The sequence below is a fragment of the Lissotriton helveticus genome, chromosome 1_1 (assembly GCF_964261635.1).
Source record: "Lissotriton helveticus chromosome 1_1, aLisHel1.1, whole genome shotgun sequence".
Taxonomy (NCBI): domain Eukaryota; kingdom Metazoa; phylum Chordata; class Amphibia; order Caudata; family Salamandridae; genus Lissotriton; species Lissotriton helveticus.
This window is the reverse complement of record NC_136057.1, coordinates 1,046,442,449-1,046,463,082: the sequence shown is the minus strand read 5'-3', so window position 1 is coordinate 1,046,463,082 and position 20,634 is coordinate 1,046,442,449. Positions and strand designations below refer to the sequence as shown.

Below are 20,634 nucleotides of genomic sequence, written 5' to 3'. Positions count from 1 at the left end.
TGCCACAGAAGCAATGGTTTCCCAAATGGCAGCTTCAGCTAAAAGGACAGGTCTAAAGTAGTTTTGTGTAATGTGCTTCAGTTGGGTAGAGGGTTGCTGGGGGGAAGGGACAACAGGTGTGTGCCTCTAATGTTCGTGGTTCTCAACTTGATGCAGCGATGTTCACTCCAGGAGCCAGTATCTATTTCCTAGAAATGGTGCTGTATTACGGTATGAAGGTGACTAGGTTGCTGTCAGGGACCCATTCCTTTAGGGGTGATTTGATGGTACAAAGTGCTCATTCCTGAGGCTACAGGTACATGGTTTGTCCCTGGGTGTCTCTGAGTGGGAGGTGTCTTGGGTGATGTAGAGTGAATTCCTTTATTGGATTAGGAAAGGCCTCAAGATTTAAATGTTCAGAAAATTCTCTAAAAGTTTATTATCTAAAAAATCCAGTTTTCTTTCTACAACTTTCCCTCTTCTTGTTTTTATCTTTTTTTATTAAAGATAAATGTGAAAAGACAGGGTTCGGGTCTAAGACTGCTCAATAAATCGTTTATTTGCTTCCTCACTCAAGCCCTGAAACAATGCGCGAGTTCCGTGGTGGAAGTTCAGGCCTGCTGAAATGTGGCAAGGGGACGACCTATGAGGGTGGAATGAGAGAGCCCGCTATTGCCTATTGGCCCGGACGCATCGCTCCAGGTACAGTATCCTATGATACCATATTTAGTATTCTGTTGCAAAACGGAAGCAACAATCTGCATAATGAGAATCCTGCTATTGGACGGTACAGATGCCTGTAAAAAGTGCATTTCCCTAAACCGAGCCTTCTATGAGCCAAGGGTTGCTCTTTAAGAGGTGAACTGAATAGGCTCACAGTTCCCTGTTCGTCAGTTACAGTTCATGCACTTTTGTATGTTGTTTTCTATTGGAAGAGTCAATCGTGCTTTGCTGGGAAAGTTATTTCTAGGTACAATAAAGGCAAACAATGTATGGCATAGAGATGCCATGAAATGCCTCTTGGCCGGGATTGATATATTTAGATGAAATGCATTGCCTTATTAAGTCCATGTATAATGATGATGATGATAAGTACAAAGTGTGGGGGGTTAGAGGGTGTTCTGTAATATAAGGACTATGTCACATCTCTAGAGGTACTGAGCATTGCAGTGTCACATAGAACATGTCTGATGTGTAGGGTTATGGCCAGACCGAGAGACTCAAAATAATATTTCACCCTCTAGCTGTCTGCCCAAGTCCAGGTGAATCTAGTGTTGCCTGATGAAGTGATCTTAGTTGCCATGAGCACTGAAGAAGGTGACGGTATAGACATTTGATAAGCAGCTGCTACCAGGCCAGAGACACTTTGGGCCCCAATCACATTTTCTTTGACAGTAGTGTCATCAGACTCTGAGCTCAGTGGGGAGATGTCCTGGGTCTAAACTTGGAAAGTATCTCAAAGCCCCTGAACAAAAGGGCTTGTCTCTAACTGAGTGTTCTACTTCATCATCCCTAGGAGTGACCCATGAGCTGGCCAGTACTTTGGATCTCCTGCCGACCATTGTCACGCTGACTGGAGCATCTAAACCCAACGTCACCTTGGATGGATATGACATTTCTAATGTGCTCTTGAAGGGTGGACAGGTAAGTCATTCCCTTTATATGACCCACAGAGCCAGTTCCTTGCCCATTATCAAACGTGATGTGCCATCCTCCCTCATAGTGTGTCATCCTCAAGTATTCACCAATGCTCCCTCACTTTGTATCTGTGAAATCCGATTTGGGGAGTACCTGAGCAATCTGAGGTTCTTAGGCCCCACCTGTATCAAGGTGGACTCTTGTCCCTGGAGTCGTAGCGCCTCCGTATCATGGGCTCTCAAACTAGGGACTGAGGGCCAAATGCACAACCATTTTCTGTGGTCGCAATCGGGAGATCGGCCCGTATGTGACCACAAAAAATGGTCTTGGCATGTACAAACGTAATTTTGCGAGTCACTGACTCGCAGAATAGCATTTGTGACTTTCGCTGTTCGGAAGGGGTGCCCCTTCCAAATAGCGAGACTCAATGCTATGTACTATTGTTTTGCGGCCGCAAAACACTCGCAGTTTACTACCTACTTCAAGTGGGTGGTAAACCACTCGCAAACGGGAAGGGGTCCCCAGTGGACCCCGTCCCCCTTGTAAGCGTGTGTGAAAATATTTTTTAAGAGCAGGCAGTGGTCCCAGGGACCACTTCCTGCTCTTAAAAAGTGAAACTGAAAAGTTTCATTTTTCTTTTTTAAATGCATCCTGTTTTCCTTTAAGGAAAACGGGCTGCATTAAAAAAAAAAAAAAGAGCTGCTTTATTAAACAAGCATTTGCAATGCAATAGGTCTCGCAATTACGTGAGTTTGAGCTATTGGCATTGTAAATGACAATGCCTTTTATTTATGTGTCTGTTTGTAAAACATAAATAAAAGGCATTTTGCAACGCAAGGATAGTTAGCAACTGTTATAAGAAAGCAATCTAAATAACAGGCATGCTACTAGATTTTTCAAATTTGAATTTTATGTATCTTCTTACTGCCTCTTCTGTTATTCCCTGCTTAGCAGCACTGTCATTTTGTGTGCTGGCTTGCAGTAAAATTGTAGTCCTGGTTCTATGTTTGGGAAATGTCACGGTTTTTGGCTTTAAAATTCTGGTCACCCTAACAAGGGGTGGTGTAAGGAGGGGGATAGAACATGTCATAAAATAACCAAAATCCTATGATATGTTCTAGTTCTAGTTTGTGAAGTCCGACAGACTTCTTTCCCGGGTTTCTTAAACATATTTGTGGAACAAACGTTAATATAAGCAGCAAAAGAAGTGCAGAGAGGAGAGGCTGTACAACACACAAGTAGTTACCCACTGGATCAGTGAAAACTATGGCAATCTGTGGCGTTTAAGTCCCAAAATATATTGCTTTTAGCCTTTCTTTAATGGACATTTTCCAAAAACATGGCAAAACAGCACGCATTGGCAAAGCCAAACAGCTGGAAGCCAATGACAGACCTCTTGGCTTTGCCATGCTTGTCTGCTGTGTGGCGTAGTTTGTTTACTCCCCTAAGCTATACATACGTCTCCTCCATGACCCTTTATTCCTATATAAATGCCCTGACTTAAATACCCGCCTTATTTCCTCTGTTACCCCCTCTTATCAATACACCCCTTCTTACCCCAAAGTTATTGAAGTTTCCTCTCTATGATCTACATCTGCCTGTGTCCATCTCCCCACCCACATAGCTCCATTGCTGTATTCCTCATATTTGACTGCACTCCCGTTTGTCTCTCTACATTTGCTTATTGTAATTTCTTCTTCCTTTTTGATGAAGGTTATATTCACAATCATAAAGCTTTTTTTCAAAAGTGTAAGCCATGTCTCGGTCTAGAGTAAGTAACACATTCTGAGAAAGCCTTCTGTGAGCTGCCTTCTGAGCTAGTAAATGCTCGAAAGGCCTGGGCCCGGGTCCTGCACATGATGGCTGAAGTGCATTGGCAGAGAGCTGGCCTTGTCCGGTGAGATAAGCACCCGCTGCATAGACATGCTTTTTCTGACACTTTCATACGTAGGAACCGTTACCTCCCTTCTGTAATACTTTTGTGCTGTCTCTGATGTATGTGTGCATCACCCAAAACACGACCCTGCCCCCTGTACCACACAGCATTCACATTTCCATCCATAGGTTGGCTTTTAACGCTGAAGTGTCCTCCGTTTTCATTTCAAATGTATGCATCGGTTCAGCGACTAAACACAATAACAGCACAACTCTGGGCCTCATGCAGCCAGACATGAAAAGACTACCCATGGGGGGGCACACTTTCATCCGCAGCGCTTCCATGGAGCAGCGCGCTACACGTCCACAACTGCGTTTTCTGCGCCTCGTCGGAGGTACAAGGCACTATTAAATGCAACTTCAGTGCAATACAATTATACAATCAGGATCTTTAAAGTATCTGCTCGCAGTTTATGAAAAATTTTATTCCCGGCGCTTGCGCGCTTACAAAGAGCTGGGCGCACCTCTTCGGCACTAGAAACAAGCAAAAGCGAAAGGAGGAGTGCGCGCAATTTCCTGTCCTGAAACGCCGAAAGAGGGGACGCATGCGCGTGAAAGTTGAAAGAGCGCCTAGCGCGTGTTGTAGGCACGCCGTGAGCGTGCACATCGGGGTGGTCTGCTGTTCGCGCCCAGTGGTGGTGCCTGTGGACTTCGCCATACCTGAAGAAGTGCTGCGCGGCTCGTTCAAACCAGCGAGGGGGCAGCCAAAGCAACAAAAAAAACAACCAGTACAGAAAGTCCGGCGGGAGCGGTGCTGCCAAAGCAGGATTTCAGGCGTGGCTCCCTGTGAGCAAGACGGAGCCCCGCCTGTTGCTGCAGTGACCGGCTGAAGACGGAGACCAGCCGAGGCGCCGCGCTTGGAGCTCGCGTGCGCATATAAAAAAAATATATATATATATTGCAAGTGGCTTTCGAGGAAGGAAGGGGACAGTAGATGGTACGTGCATGTTAACGAGCTCCATTCGCCCTGCGCGTGCACATGTCTTGTCTCCCTTCCGAGGCAAGTTGACGACAAAAGATCTCTCTGGCGGCAGCGCTTTGGCGCTGCGTCGCCAGGCGAGACCTAAAAAGCAGTCACAGACATGGTGGTCTGCTATCCACAGCCGGCCACCATCACTGGGAGTGCTAGCCATTCCCAATGGGGTTGCAAATGGCGCTTGCCTTATGAATATTAATGAGGCATGCAATTTGCAACACCATTGGGAATCGCAAACAATGTCTGAGACACTGTTATACATTCACTTTTGCGAGTTGCAAATTGCTAGTCACAGTTCGAAGCAATTTGCGACTCGCAAAAGTGAATGGTCGTACACCTGGCCCCAAGTCCCTCTGTTAGCACTTGATTCTCAGGAGAGTAAGGCAAAGCTCTTGAAGGCAGAATCCTGAAGGTTCTTCGGGCTAGAAACTCAGAACTCATCAATGTACACCAGTAACGTTTTATTAACGGATGTTAAGATAGTGTGTTTACTACGCAATTACAGTTTACTACTTGATTTACAGGATTACAAATATGCAAGATTTCAGTGAAATGATAAGTATCTTGCAGAATAACTAGGGTCCAAATTGACTACTCATGAAATTGTTCACATGAGGCAACTAACGCCATAAACCTCATTATCAGTGAAGCACTATACATGTAGGTGTAGACCCCATGCTAGGAAATGAGCTGTAGTCACCACCCCCTTCCAAAGATATTTTTTACAACAATCAAAAATGTGTGCCTAGGCACTTTTTCAGTTGTTCACTATATAAAGTAAAAGTCTACTGCTTTTAACAGAATCAGAATTGATAATACAAGACTACTGGCTTTAGCTTTGGTTTTGCAATGAAAATTTCAATGGCTGTGGGCTTTTACAAGAGGTTTAAATTAAAAATAAAAACAAGCTTATAGACTTTAACATTGAACTGACAATAAGTTCTCTTATCTGGCAAGGCCAGTCGATTTACAGGCTGGGCTAGCATATGTACATTCGCATGAAGTCTGCCCTGAAGATATAACTGTAACATCTGGCCAGACCTTCGAAAAATGAATTTTCACATGAAATTTTCCCCTAAAGAGAACTCCTTAACGTTTAGACACTCTGATTATTGGTTCATGTGAACCTGTGGACTCAAGCCCGTGACGGCTTGTAGGTTGCCTGGGAACCTTTGGAACTACTTTCACTTCACTTCTTTTGCTTCCCTTGCATCTGAATCCCTCGGAAAAAAAAACGTGACCGCCGTGTGGGATATGCTTTGCAAGTGACTCTCTCTGTCCATCCGGCACTCACATCACGCTCTCTGTTGCAGCTACGTTTTTGCTTAATGGTACCTGGGATTCCCATCTGCCTAGGACGAAACGGGTTCTGGGTTGCTTGTATTTTGGTCAAGGTCGGTCTTGGCTCGTCAGTTCGGGCTGGTCTGTTCCAATGGAGCAGGGTCAAGACTGATTTACGTGTGGCTGAGTCCAAACTGAGGTGGCATGGTGTGCAACATAACAATTGACTGGGAGCACCCCAGAGTAATTACCAGCGGCTGAGATTAATTCAAGCTTTCCATACATCACTTTGTTTTATTTATATATATTGTGTATAACGACAGGTGTCACCAGCTGTAGGGTCTTCGTCACCAAAAACTTTTGAGGATATTTGTAGACCCTCACAGCCTCGGACACTATTGTTTTCTTCTCCTGGCAAAACAGCAGCTTAGTTATAAGCACTCTGAGCTTGCTCACCTGCCCAGTCCTGACGGGCACCTGAACGAGGGCTCTTCATCAGGAGCACCCCACTTGCCCTCCACAGGAGACCATCATCTAGGCCTTCACCCCTGAATTCAAAAAGAGGTCCCAGGGCCCATAGCAGCTCCACTTTTATTTAGGCCTGGTGGGGGCGGGGGGAGTCAGAAAGCTGATGCCTACAAAGAGTCCAGAAAAGTGCAAGAATACAAAACAGGGGTGCGTTTGCGCCTGAAGGCTCCTGTCCAGAGTGTTTAAGTCATTTGTCCTTCCTCCTTCCTTCTAGACTCATTATCTGGTCTCCCTGCCTTTCAATAGGCAGAGAGGTGGAGCCATCCACATTTGGTGAGGCTCGTAATTAATCGAGTGGTGTCACATCATCCTACATATTTTATTACCACTCAAGAACCCCCCCCCCCATGCCACCCGCACTGCCTTTCCACCCTTGCACAGTGTTCTGGGTAAATTTCAAGATGGCAGCTTTCCCTGAAATCGGTGTACGTCATTCTCTGGCCTTGCCTTCATCCACTCAGGTCTGTCTTCCTTCCTCCAAAATGCTCCTGAGTAGTAGTGACGGAAGTCTGCTCTTCTGCATTCTTAGAGCTAGGAGCTTCCCTTACCTTAATTACCAAGTAGTTGCTGATGCTCATTTAACCCTGCCTCCTTGCACCAGCAGGAGACTTAGGCCCACATGCATCATTGTTACATTTTGCACTTCCTAATTTGCGAAAAATAAGGAATCGCAAATTAAGAAGTGCAAAATGCTATGCATCATTATTTTCGGTATTCATTTGGGATTCGGTAAAAATCGCAATTTTTACCGAATCCCAAATGAATACCGAATTCTTAAGTACATTTTCGCAATTCCCATTGATTCCTATGGGCCAAAAGGCCCATAGAAGTCAATGGGAAGGCATCAGCAAATTGCGAGTGGCACTTAGAAAATTTCATGGGTGCAGGGGGGGGGTCCAAAGGACCCCCCCATGCACCCCTGAAATGTATTTTTCGCATCATGTTTCACACACACATGTCCTAAGGACATGTGTGTGTGAAACATGAATGTTGAAAAAAAAACATTTTCACCATTTTAAACACTTTTTCCAAATTTACCAAGTGGTTCAACCACTCGGTAAATTTGGCACCCTAACTGCGAATTTCCACTTGTAAAAGTAATGATGCATTGCTTTTAAGAAATCGCACATATGCGACTTCTTAAAAGCACCTGCAATTTTAGAACTCGCAACAATGTTACGAATTCTAAAATTGCTTCATGCATCCCAAAAAGCACTTTTGCATTCGCAAACGGCCGATTTTAAGGAATCGCACCGTTTGCGACTACAAAAATGCTTGATGCATGTGGGCCTTAGTCTTTTTGGAATGGGCCTATTGTCCACTTGGGCCCTGAATCTACTGGGTAGCTAAGCAGAGTATTTAACTCTTAGCCAGGCTGCTCAAAGGGCTAATTTGATTCGACTGTGTGAGAGAAATATATGCTTATGTTTAGGTAATCCAGCTATAGTAAAGAAAAAAAACTTACATTCGTATTTTGGGCCCAGTAAAATGTATTCAAGGCACTGACTCTTATACTTCTACTATATTCCAATCCAATATTGCAGTGAACTAATAAACTACACAATGTGGAAACACAGTAGACATTTTACCCAACCCAAAAAGAATGGTGTACTATCCTTTTGGGTCCAAATTGAATAGTGACAAGTCAGACTCGGCCTCATCTACCACAGTGATACCTGTGCAAAGACCGCAAACTGAGCCAGACAACAGTCTTCCTTACTCGACCTTGGCGTGTGCACATTTTTGTGTAAATGTGTCATGTGCTGCTTGATCTGATCCTCTTCCACCAGCTTAAGTTGCAGCTGAAAACCATTTCGAAAGAGCTTTCCCATTGGCAATACTCCATTGAGAGTTCTCTAGACACAGCAGAGATCCAAAAACTAGAGACCCAAATGAGAAAAAAGTTTGTTTTCACTGTTACACCCAGATCGCTCATGTCTGTAATTCTTGCTACAGGTTTGCATGCAGTCTCTAAGCAATGCTGTTGGATGTTGCTCCCTGAGATGATATATTGGGTGGGGCTACACACAGGGGCTCTTACATCAGGGGGATGCATGAGAAACAACACAGGGCTGCTGAGAGGATGTAAGACTGCAGCAACTACCAGTCAGGAATTGGGACAGCAAGAATGACGGCAGAGACAGCTTGCACAGGAGCCCCAAATGTACTTAAGTTAGAGGGAAATCCACTGTTTTGGGCAGAACATCTTGGCCTTTTCCTGAAATCTTAACATGTTCTTCCCCAAACAATTTCCAGGTCACAAATTAAGTGGGGGGATGGCGAATTCTACATTTTCACTTTGCTTTGACAAAAAGATTGCTCATTGTGTTTACGACCAACATGAAAGACTGCGACAACAGTGTGTCAACATGCAGTCTATGCTGCTGGTTTTTTCCCCCCTTCTCTCTAGTACTAGAAATTTTGAAAAGTTACACATTACATTTTCTCTTGCTGAAACTCTTATCTCGGATTCCAGTATTTTTGTCATGTACTGCTTTTCGTCTCCCTACTGTTAGAGGTGCTGTTCTGCTTTGCCATTAACACTGCTTGTGCTATGCCTTGTCCCCTTTTCACAGAGTAAGAGGAAATCTATGTTCTTCTACCCAGTATTTCCAGAGAAGGCACAGGGGGTGTTTGCAGTGCGGTATGGCAGATACAAAGCCCACTTCTTCACAAAAGGTATGTGTGGTATTCTCTACAGCTGGAATTATTAACTTAAGTTCCATGCCTTCATGGATCTGGAGTGTTGTGAGGTCATTGGGGTTTTGAAGAATGCAGCTCAGTTGAGGCTGAGCTCCTGTAACTGTTAGATGGGATCCTTTGTAATGAATAAACCTTATGAAGAAATTTATCAAGTTTCCTCATTTATATGAAAATACTACACTGGCGTAGTCGGCAACTTCAAAGGATCTCAACTCGGAAAATTCTCTACAACTTCTTCAAAGGAAGAATTTCTACAATTTCCTGCAATTTCAAAAGGTGAGGATTCGGCTATCACCATTCTTAAATGACTATTATATTTTCTCCAACGACTAGTGGATATGTGAATATGAATCTAGTGGGATTTTGAGCTTCGCTTCTTAATTCTTTATATCAGGGGCATATAAAGCGTCTTTCAAACGATGTGGGCTCATCCTAGATTTTAAAATTTCATCCACAATAATCGTTAAATGGTAGAGATCATCTGGTTTGAATCTTAATTTTACTACACTACGAGCTCTACATGCTGTGCTTCTTAAACCACAAACTTGTTACTGGCAATAACGTTTTATGCCGTGCTTCATCTAAAATTTAAGCCACAAACTTGTTACTGGTAATGACGTTTTTATGCCATTAATTAGGAATCTGATAAAGATTGTGTATATTAATTTCAATCGAAATCGTGACCTCTTATCGATTTAGCACATCAAAGTTTAAACATCGACATTTTCTCCTTTACCGCACATCGGAATTTAAATATCAACATTTCTATCTTTACCGGTTTCACATTCTATCTGCGGAGTGTTTCATTGACTGGTTCCTTCAACTGTGACGGCAGTTCCACGAAGCCGTCATCTAGCCTCGTTGCAAGCCTCTTCAACGTCATCGCGCAAGGTCGACGCTCAGCAGCGTCTCCACGCTATTGACGTTACAGACGGCCATCTTTGCTCCAGTAGGTTGCTAAGCAACGTTGCAACACGACTTCTCCATAACGCGGATTCCTTCATTTCAGTGATTCGCACACTAAGAATGAATTAAACAGCAAATCTTTATCGTCGACTGTAAATATTAAAGAGAAAATACATTCGACAGCAATTTGCACGCTTTGTTTTATGGTGCAAATATATAAAATTAAAAAAGACTATTGACAGCGATTGGCACGATTTGACTCTTATGGTAAAGCCTTGAAACCAAGGAGAGGGGCTCGTAAGATCCAATAGGGACAGAGCACCAATTTTAGCACTATACAGATTAACACCACAAGGGCCAAAACTGATGGCCTTGTTTTTGTTTTCCTTCCTTATGTTGTTTTAATTGCTGTGATACTGTCTGTTATTCTTTTTGTCCCATGTTGATAGGAATTTTAACATGTATTGTCAAGATGTTTCTTGTAATGAAATCTTGATGTATTGTGACTAGAAGTGGTTCCCTTCTAGATATGATATATCCCTTTTTTTAACAATTGTATAGTACTGAATAAATTTAATAAAACTGATAGTATATTGCTTCTTGAGTGGTTCCAAATATATGAATGTGGTGTGCATGATTTAGATTGACAATAGTTTAGTCCATAGGGAAAATTTTCTTAACAAAACTCTTATGGAAAAGTACAACATTAAGACGTGTACTACAATTTTTCACAAGGTAGTGTGTATCTTACTTCACAGCGATGCACACGCTTTACAATTTGCTTATATTGTGATTAACAGCTGAACTCTGAGTTATTGTATTTTCTTTTGGGGAAGACGTTACTTAAAACAAATCTTCTTTTGCCATAAACCATACTTATTTAACTTATTTTCTTCACAGGTCATCACTAAATTCATGTGGATTTGACTGATAATTTTTTTGAGGGGGTTTATGATTTTAAGCATTTTGGAATTTGTTTGCTCGATTTATAAATATTCTTCTTATACTACTATACTGCAATGCAGAATGTAACGGGCGCACCTTTCTTTCTTGACACACCTGACGTTCCTCCAATTAGGTGGAAGAAATGGAAAAGAGTTTTCGAAAGATATGCTAAGGTTTGTGGGACCTCTCTGAGTGCAGAGAGAAAAACATCACTTCTCTTGCATTGTCTGGGGTCCGAAGGACAAGATGTCTTCGATCATTTACCAGAATTATCTGCATCTGAGGCTAATGGTTTAAATTAGTATGAAGTTTGTATTTATAAGTTAGACAAACATTATTTGCCAAAAATAAGTACTATACTTGAAAGATATCATTTTGGCAAGCGAACTCAAAAGGATGGGAAACAGTTGAAGCCTATATAACAGAGTTAAGGAAACTAGCCTCTTCGTGCAAATATGAAAATCTAACAGCTGAGCACATACGGGACCAGTTCATGTTAGGTTGCGACATGGAAAAGGTGAGAGAAGAATTGTGGCTTTGTGACAAACCTACTCTTGATGAGGTTCTTAGTGTCGCGAAGAGAATCGAACATTCTTTTTTTTTTATAAACTTTATTTTTGATTATTATTTTTGAGTACGCAAATAAAACATAAACATTTCCCCCCAATTGTGGCATCATACAGAACCGTTGCATACAGGACGACAACCTCATGAAGGCACATTAGGGACCAATACGCCTCTGATCCTCGGTCAGGCTTTAGGGCTTGTAAAAGCTATCTTACATTATGATCATTTCGTGGCAGCTGTGAGTTTAAGGCAACGGCGAGCGCACCAAGACAGTCCGAATCTGATCTTCCCCAATACCCTCCCCCTCCCCTTCAGTCCCCGATCCCTCAGGGGTGAACAGTTCTGAGCTATTCCCCTCAGAGTCACTCAAGGTCAACCCAGCCGTGCACATCCCTCTCCACTCCAACAGGTCTTCCTGCAACTTCACGTCTCTGCACGTACATTGCATATGAGTCTCTTCCGCTAGCGACCACTCCCGGACATCCTGCAGCCATGCGGAGATCTCAGGGGCCCTCCGCCCCATCCAGGTAATGGCTACCCTGCGCCGTGCCAGGACCAACATAAACTGTAACAGTTTATAGGGGACCTTCCTCCTCCGAGGCCGGGGGACCAGAGCTAGCAAACAATGGAGCGGTGTCAAGGTTATGCTAAGGCCAGTAGCGGTGACTATCCGTCCCACTACCTCCGTCCAAAAGTCCCGCACCAAGGCGCACTCCCAGGCCAAGTGGAGAAACCCTGCTCCCTCAGCCCCGCACCTAGGGCAAGGATCCTCCCTGTCTGGCGCAATGCGCTGTAGAGAGACCGGTGTCAAGTATGTGCGATGCATGAAATTGAAGTGTGTGAGCTTAAACCGTGCGTTACAAGAGACCTTGCGTGTGAGACCCCCTACACGCCTGCGCTGCCTGGCATCCAGCGTCATCCCCAGGTCCGTCTCCCAGGCACTCCACGCGGGCTGGACAGGTGGCTCCGAGTCCTGACGGAGTGCGGAGTAGAGCAAGGAAATCAACCTGCGACCCCTACCACAGGTGAGGATGATGTTCAAAGTGTGAGAGGTCTTAGGCGCCTCCGGATACTGGGGCCACGTTTCTCTCACCACCTCCTGTGGACCGCGGTAATGTAAATATTGTGCTCCCCCTAGTGCAAAGGCCTCCTTAGCCTCCTCGTAGGAATCGAACATTCTTTAAAGTGTGTGGATGTTCTTAAAAAAAAATGGTGATCTGAAAGATGAGAAAGTTCATTCTGTCAAAGAGAAACATTTCAAATTTAATCCTGAAGTCAATGATAGGGCTAAGAAGGAAAATAAGTATGAAAGACCTAAAAGTAAAGAGAAATTTGTAATATTAAAGTGTTTAAGATGTGACAAGACAGGGCATTTAGCAAATGATAACAAATGTCCTGCGTTTAATCATATCTGCTCAAGATGTAAAAAAAAGGGTCATTTTTCTAAAGTGTGTAGAACTAAAATGACTCCTAGGGTTAAGAAAGTAGAAGTGTATGAAAGCAATTCTGATTCTTCTCCAGATGACTTTGAGTGTGGTCAGATAGTTGTTCAAGTTCAAGATTCCTAAAAAAAGAGAAGTTGTCCTTTTGATGATATCTTCATTGATGGTGAGTCAACGAGAGTACTCTTTGATTCTGGTGCTAAAATAACTTTAGTTTCAAACGAATTCTATAAAACAAAACTTATAAATAAAATCAAACTTTTTAAACCAGACATAATTCCCTTAGCATACGGTGGCGAACCAATCAAGATTCATGGTTACTTCATGGGTGTGATTGAGTATAAAAATAGGGTAATTGCAGGGAAAATCTACATGTCAAAGAAAGGGGATAGCAATATTAGTTGGCTCCACCAAGGGGATTTGGGAGTGTATTTAGATCCAAATGCTGATCCTCCCATACAGATTAGAAAAAATGTTTCACCTGTATGGGTTAAGAACAATGAGAATTAATTTGGCCCAAAGTCTATTTCAACACCAGTCTGCGTTCAGTCTAATGAAAATGAATTTGTGGAGTCTCTGATTGAAGAATTTCCGAATGTATTCAAAAATAATTTGGGTTGTTTGAAAGGCTATCAACACAAAATTAAGCTCAAAAGCAATTCTATCCCTGTGTGCTGTAAGGGTAGGAATGTTCCATTGTCAGTTAGAGAAGATATGCAACAGGAATTAAATAAACTAAAGGAAGGTGGAATAATTGAAGAGGTTGAAGGGACGCAATGGTTGACTCCGGTGGTGGCCGTACGAAAACCGAATGGCGATCTTCGCTTATGCATTGATTTGCCCCAACTAAATAAAAATGTCGTTGTTGACAAATATCCCCTGACGAATATAAATGAACTTTTAGTTTTATTGGGTGGTGCTAAGATATTTAGTACCATCAATTTGACTTCTGCATACCATCAAATTGAGCTAGAACAAAATAGTAGAGATCTTACGGCATTCATTACGCCATTTAGCACTTTTAGGTTCAAAAGAATGCCATTGGGTCTTGTTTCAACTTCTTCTGTGTTCCAAAGGGTTATGGAAAATGTGTTGAAAGACTTACCTGGTGTATGCATCTATCAAGATGACATTCTGATATTTGCCAATAACTTGGTTGAACATGACATTAGGTTGAAAGCAGTTCTTAATAGTTTGAACAGATGTAATCTCACTGTGAAAAAAGAGAAATGTAAGTTTCGTTCAGACTCTATAAACTACTTGGGTCATAAAGTGGACGCCAATGGTGTTAAACCTAAAGATGACATGGTGGATGTCATACAAAATATGAGTTCTCCTACCAACAAAGAAGAATTAATGACATTTTTAGGTATAGTGGAATATTATGCCAAATTTATAAAGAACTTTGCAGAAGTCACATCCAACATGAGAAGTTTTTTTGAGGAAAGGTGTAAGTTATAAGTGGTCGCCTGAATGCGATTTGGAATTTGCAAAGGTAAAAAAAAGTTTGAAAAATGCACCGTCTTTGCAAAGTTTTGATACTTCTCTTAAACCGATTCTCACTACAGATGCCAGCGAAAAGAGGCTTGGAGCGGTTCTGCAACAATATGGACCGTCAGGATTAAAAACCATCATGTTTCTGTCCCAAAGTTTGAGGGATCCTGAAACTAGGTACTCAGTAGTGGAAAGAGACGCATTAGGAGTCTTTTGGGCAATTAAAAAGTTAAGAAAATTCTTGTGGGGTATGGAATTTGAAGTTAGAACGGATCACAAGCCTTTAGTGGAGATTTCTGAGAAAAAGGGTTTGGATTTAATTTCTGGCCGCAACACCAAATGGATTATGGGATTGCAAGAGCATTCTTTTATAATTAGATACATCCCTTGTGTTGAGAATAAAATAGCTGATGTTCTTTCTCGTCTTGTTCCCTATGAAAATTCTGTGGGTAAGGGCACTGAGTTCGAAGAAGACTGGGTCTGTGCTTTGGATCTGGTGAGTGTAACTGAAGAGAGATGGGTTAATGAAGTTGCACAAGATGATACATTGATGGAAGTTTTGTCATTGTTGCGTGGCAACTGGAATAGGGCAAACGTAGGTTCATTATCCACAGGTCCTTTTTGGTGTGTGAGACATGAATTATCAGAAGACAAGGGGATACTGTTTCGTGGTACAAGATTTGTCCCTCCTGTTAGTCTTAGGAAGGAATTAATGGACATGGCTCATGTTTCACATTCAGGTATCACAAAAACTAAAGGGAGGTTGCGTAGCACCTATTGGTGGCCTGGAATGGATAAATTTGTAGAGAGGGAAATACGTGACTGTGTCCCATGTAATTTAAGTGATAAATCCAAATCTCCCAGAGTTCAACCCATGGTAGTGAGAAGATGTCCTAAATGCCAGTGGGAGGATATCGCTTTGGATATATTAGGACCAATCCATAATAATGGTTCTCAAACTTTTTTATTGGTCATAATGGATATGTTTTCAAGAAGGCCTGAGGTATTTTTCCTGTCAAATATAGAAACACAAAGTGTTATAAAATGTTTAAAAGAGTTGTTCTCTAGAAAGGGAAATCCTTGATCTATACTAACAGACAATGGTGTGCAGCTGATATCTAAGGAAATTGAGGATTTTCTTTCTCAAAGTGCAATTGTACATAAAACGTGTGCATTGTATCATCCAGAAGGAAATGGAATGATTGAGAGATTCAACAGGGTGTTGAAAGAGGCCATTACTGTAGCAAAATCTACACACTTTGAGTGGAAGAGTGAAGTGTGTAAGAAAATAGATGAATACAGACTAACTCCTCATTCCACAACAGGAAAATCTCCTTTCTTCTTATTTCGTGGAAGGTTTGCCAATACTAATTTGGAACCATACTGGGTCAATGATTATTGCAGGGCAAAAGGTAGAGATTAAGGCATAAATAGGAATGATTTGCAAGCTAGAGAAGAACACAAAGCTCAGCAAAGGAAAAGTTATTTTGATCTGAAAAAATTTGTAAAAAAAACCATGGTTAAGGTGGGGGACTGGGTTCCCATTAAGCGACCAGGCTTGTTTGGTGGCGGCAGTTCCAAATATCTTAAACCTATGTTAGTTAAAAAAGTCTTTAATAATGCTGTAAAAACTCAGGATCATCGAATATGGAACCTCAATAGTGTGGTTATTGTAAGGTTAAAATTCAACAACGTATTGAGTGGAAACGATGGTGGTGCTGGTAGACACGTGGATAAAAGAGATGTTGATTCTGATAGAAGTGAGGATGATCATCTTTGTCATTCTACCAACAGACATGGTAATGATTATCTTCATCGTGAAGGGAGGTGAACAAAAAGTCCATCATATCTTGAGGATTATTCTTAATGTTATCTTTGTTTTATTGAACTGTTTTAGTACATGTATATAGTTATTATAGGAGGGAGATGTGTGATATTCTCTACAGCTGGAATTATTAGCTTACTTAAGTTCCATGCCTTCATGGATCTGGAGTGTTGTGAGGTCATTGGGGTTTTGAAGAATGCAGCTCAGTTGAAGCTGAGCTCCTGTAACTGTTGGATGGGATCCTTTGTAATGTATAAACCTTATGAAGAAATTTATCAAGTTTCCTCATTTATATGAAAATACTACAGTATATTGTTGCCCGGATGCCAAATGGAATGTACTAGTGAATGGCTGAGGACAATGAGAGTGTGGGGCCACCCGGAGCGGTTTATTCAGTGTTTACTGGTCAACAAGGCTCTAGGGCGGTGAGGCTGTGTAAAAGAGTGCGGAGTCTGAAATGGGTAAGCAGATTGGTAAGTTGATGTTGATTAGGAGCAAAGTCAAATATTTTTAGTTTAGCAGTTGGGTTTATAACCTCATCTGCACTTGCTCAGAAGATAGTATTTTTTGTAAGGATTAGTACATGAGATGGTATTACTTGATGTGGGAATGGGGTGCATCATTACATTTATCAGCACAGAATTTTTTTATGTTGGGGAAAGTATGGCAATGAGATGATTGCAATACATGATTGAAGCGTATGGCCCCATGCTCACCTTCTGTCTTACTGATACCATTATCGAGTAGGTTTGAAAAATATCGAGTAGCTTTGAAAAATATCTGAATATTGAGTTTTGGTGTCTGAAAGAGATTGAGTTAAACTATTTCGCAAACTGCAAAACAGTAATATCTGCCTGTTTACACTTTTGTTTTGCCTGAAAAGTGAAATTAAGCTCCAAATAATGCAGAGGTGAATGTGAGAAATTCATGGACTTTATGGTTGTGCACGTTGTGTAGTTCTTACTTGCAAAGCAAGATGCATGTGGTTCTGGCCAAATTTTGTTTTGACAGGGACACCCACGTGGACGTATAAGAAATAGACAGTTCTTGATTTGTGGGTCTTTTTGTCCACAGTAGTAGTCCGAATCATATTTCACACAATTACATTGGATTTCACTTACCCATACCGCACAATAAAAATAAGAAAAGTTTGGTCTTAAATATGCTCTTAACTTCACAAAACAGGGGCGTGGCTTGGCCACAGAGCGGAGTGGCTGCTTGAATTTGCAGCTCCGCCGGCCGAGCCGAATATCCGGCATTAATCCGTTCAAAACGTGGGGTATCTCGATCCTGCTTGCTGGAAGTGGTAGCTGGGGCACTCCGATTCTGCTATCTGTTGAAAATCGAGCGCCTGCAGACCCGTGGGAAGTGTGGCGGCGACGGCGGTCCTGGCGCCGAGGTGCGGCCTGTGTACCCGACATAGACCGGGACCTCAAGTGACGGCTATGAGGGCGGCTGTGAATCCTACGGAGCCCTGAAGGACGGCGCCTACTGACACGGACGGTGGAGCGGTGGCCCAGGACAGCGCAACAGACGGCTGATCGGCAGCGACTGCGTCGCTATGTGAGGCTGCCGGCTGGGGAAATACCTTCAGAGAGCCGCGGAAGGCTTCGAGAGAGGCGGTAACGAGAGGCAGCTGAGGAGTGGCCGGAGGACCGGGGCGGCCGAATGGTGCCTGCGCTGACGGCCCACACTTGGAGCATTAGTGGGGCGGCTCGGCTGACATCGGAGCACAAATCCACTGTTTCGGCCCCTGATGCGCTGGACATTAAGGGCGCTGTGACACGAGGCGCGATGCCTTGATAGGCTGTAGAGCTGGAGGCCGCCATTTTGGGTTCGCATCGGGGGCCATTACTAAATGCCCGTAGTGGAGAACTGCTGGTACATACGACGGACAACTGCAAACAGCAGATCATAACGGGTATGAACTTCTAATTATTGGCAGGATGTGTGCTAATGCGGCTGCAGCTGGAGCGGAGCGATTCATAGTGTGACTACAACATCGTGGGCACGTGGCTGGTGGGGAGATTGGCCGGATAGAGTGCCACACTATCACTTGCGATAGCGGTGGCTGGATCTGCGAAGGAGACTGGTGGAGGCCCGTGCTATTTTGTGGCACAGTGTGCAGGAACCCGCAATGAGGCGATTTTATAGGGAGATGAAGGCATAGGAAGGGCACGGTACCTGTGTGGTGGAGCTGCTCTGCTCCCTCCGGCCGGGCCGTATCCCGGGACTGCCCTAATCCTGCGGTGAACTGCAGTAATTTAGCCTGATTGAGGGAAACCCACTGACGCACTGCCGGCAAGTGAAATCAGACCGGCGTGGCTGAACTTTATAACAGACATATGGGATAGTAGAGGACGTGGATTGGTGTCCTTGAGTGGCAGATCCGATTGACTGTAAAGTGCAGTGGATGACTGCCCTGGATGGTTGAAGCACCTCGCAGCCTTTCAAGAGGGCAGTAGACATCTCGTATATTGCGGGAAAGAGGATTGCATCTGCTACGAGCGTTAAATCAGTGGACCACCAGACCTGGCTGCGTCGACGCGGTGAATCCCCAGAGAACGGTTATAACAAATTGCTGAGTTGAACGCCAGTTGGTGGGGAAACCAATACACCGCATCACGATGGGAAAGCCAGAAACGAGACAGCCTAAAATCACGTTTGATAAGAAAACAACTAAACAGACTGTCACACCGGCAGCGGAACGGGAGCAGGAGGGAGATGGAGCGCAGGAACAACTTCTGGCGGCGGACATGCGGACCATGTTTCAGGAATTGAAAACAAGTCTGCAGGGTATCAACTCGAATATGGACCCACTGGCTGACCGCATGGACAGAATTACACAGAGAATGGACAAGCAGGAAGGTCGGGTCAGCGTGCTGGAAACGCGTATGACTGAGACAGAGGAAGGCCAAATTGACATCGAGAAGAAGGTGAGATGAATGGACAAAGTGTTGGCGCTAATCCAATAGAAGAATGAGGATTTGGAGGCGAGATCGAGGCGTAATAACATACGCATAGCAGGTATTGCGGAATCTTCAGACATCCCAAACATGGAACAATATGTTGAGACTATGCTTAAAGACTTGTTTGGATCAGGTCTCTCCCTAATGTTTCTTATTGAAAGGGATCACAGATCTCTGGGACCGCGGCCCCAACCGGGTGCGCCAGCGAGACCAATACTGGCCCGGGTGCTTAATTATAGAGATCGTGATACTATACTACACATGGCAATGGAGAAGGGAACGATACAATACCGTGGTAATGAAATCGCGCTCTATCCGGACTTCACCCTACAGGTACAGGCAGCCCACAGGGAATTCGTCCCGGCGAAAATGATATTTCAGCAGACTGGCACGAAATATGCTCTGATATACCCGGCCAAATTGAGGGTCCAGGGCCCAGGCAAACCCACCTTCTTTGTGGATCCTAAGGCAGCGCTGAAATACGCAAAACAGTTAGTAAAAGAGCAACAGCAGAGGACAGCAGCTGCGGAGGAACATTCGGAAGACAGACTCGGTGACATTGAATGACGCATTTCTATCTGCTTTTGATGTTGGAATACCTAGCTGATGGATACGAGGGTACAGATATGGCGCACTAGGTTCCTGGATGGTAAGATGCGTCATCTGTAATTATAGTGGGGTGCCCAAAACTCTCCGGATCGTTAGTACTCTACTGAGACTCACGGGAGTGTAATATATGCGGATAGGCCCTTGAGATGCGTGCGTGGAACAAGTAGCTCGGCCACCCTGTCGTAAGTACAGGGGAGTATGGCGGTCACTCTGCACATCCCATGGGATGAATCCCGAACTTTGGAATGTGTTTGTTATGTCTGTTGGAAGGGGCGCTGGGGAGGGTTATACACAACCTAATTGGGGGGATGGTGTGGGTGGGGAGGGAAGGGATGTAGAGCTGAGTGTTCAATGGGACTTGTTTCGAGGGGGGGGTCACTGTACAACCTGTTTGGGGGGTTGTTGTGGGAAGGGGGGACTTATGTTTTAAAAGCCCGCTATGCCTACAATGTTTATTGGAGTATTGTTATTGCCTGAATATCCAGACACGAACTGGATCTGTGCTTTGGATTATTATTAGCCCTTTGATTGTGAATGTCACTGTGTCTACACGACCCCTGAGATTGCTGATTGTGGTGGGGAGGATAGTCGCTGATATACACAATAATTGTTGGAAATACCTGTGCAGGATATAACTTGTTTGACTTGGAACATACGGGGTCTAAATGACCGCAGAAATGCGAGATTGATCCACGCATATTTGCTGCGTCGTGGGGTTGAGGTCTGCTTATTGCAGGAGACACATTTAGCAACTACTAACAACACCATGCTTAAGCACAGTAGATGGGGGGAAATAATAGAGGCCCGTTCTCCAACTATGCTAGAGGTGTTGCCATA

At 43.6% G+C, this 20,634-nt stretch overlaps 1 protein-coding gene across 3 annotated transcripts in view; it reads left to right on the top strand.

Annotated features, from left to right (window-relative positions):
• Positions 1-20,634, top strand: part of LOC144820365 (arylsulfatase A-like) — a 317,042-nt gene that overhangs the window by 286,118 nt on the left and 10,290 nt on the right. For all 3 annotated transcript variants that reach the window (XM_078677927.1, XM_078677928.1, XM_078677925.1), the window contains 3 exons: positions 557-681; positions 1,496-1,623; positions 8,914-9,016. In XM_078677927.1, coding sequence (XP_078534053.1) covers positions 557-681; positions 1,496-1,623; positions 8,914-9,016 — 356 coding nt within the window. The remainder of the gene's footprint in view (positions 1-556; positions 682-1,495; positions 1,624-8,913; positions 9,017-20,634) is intronic.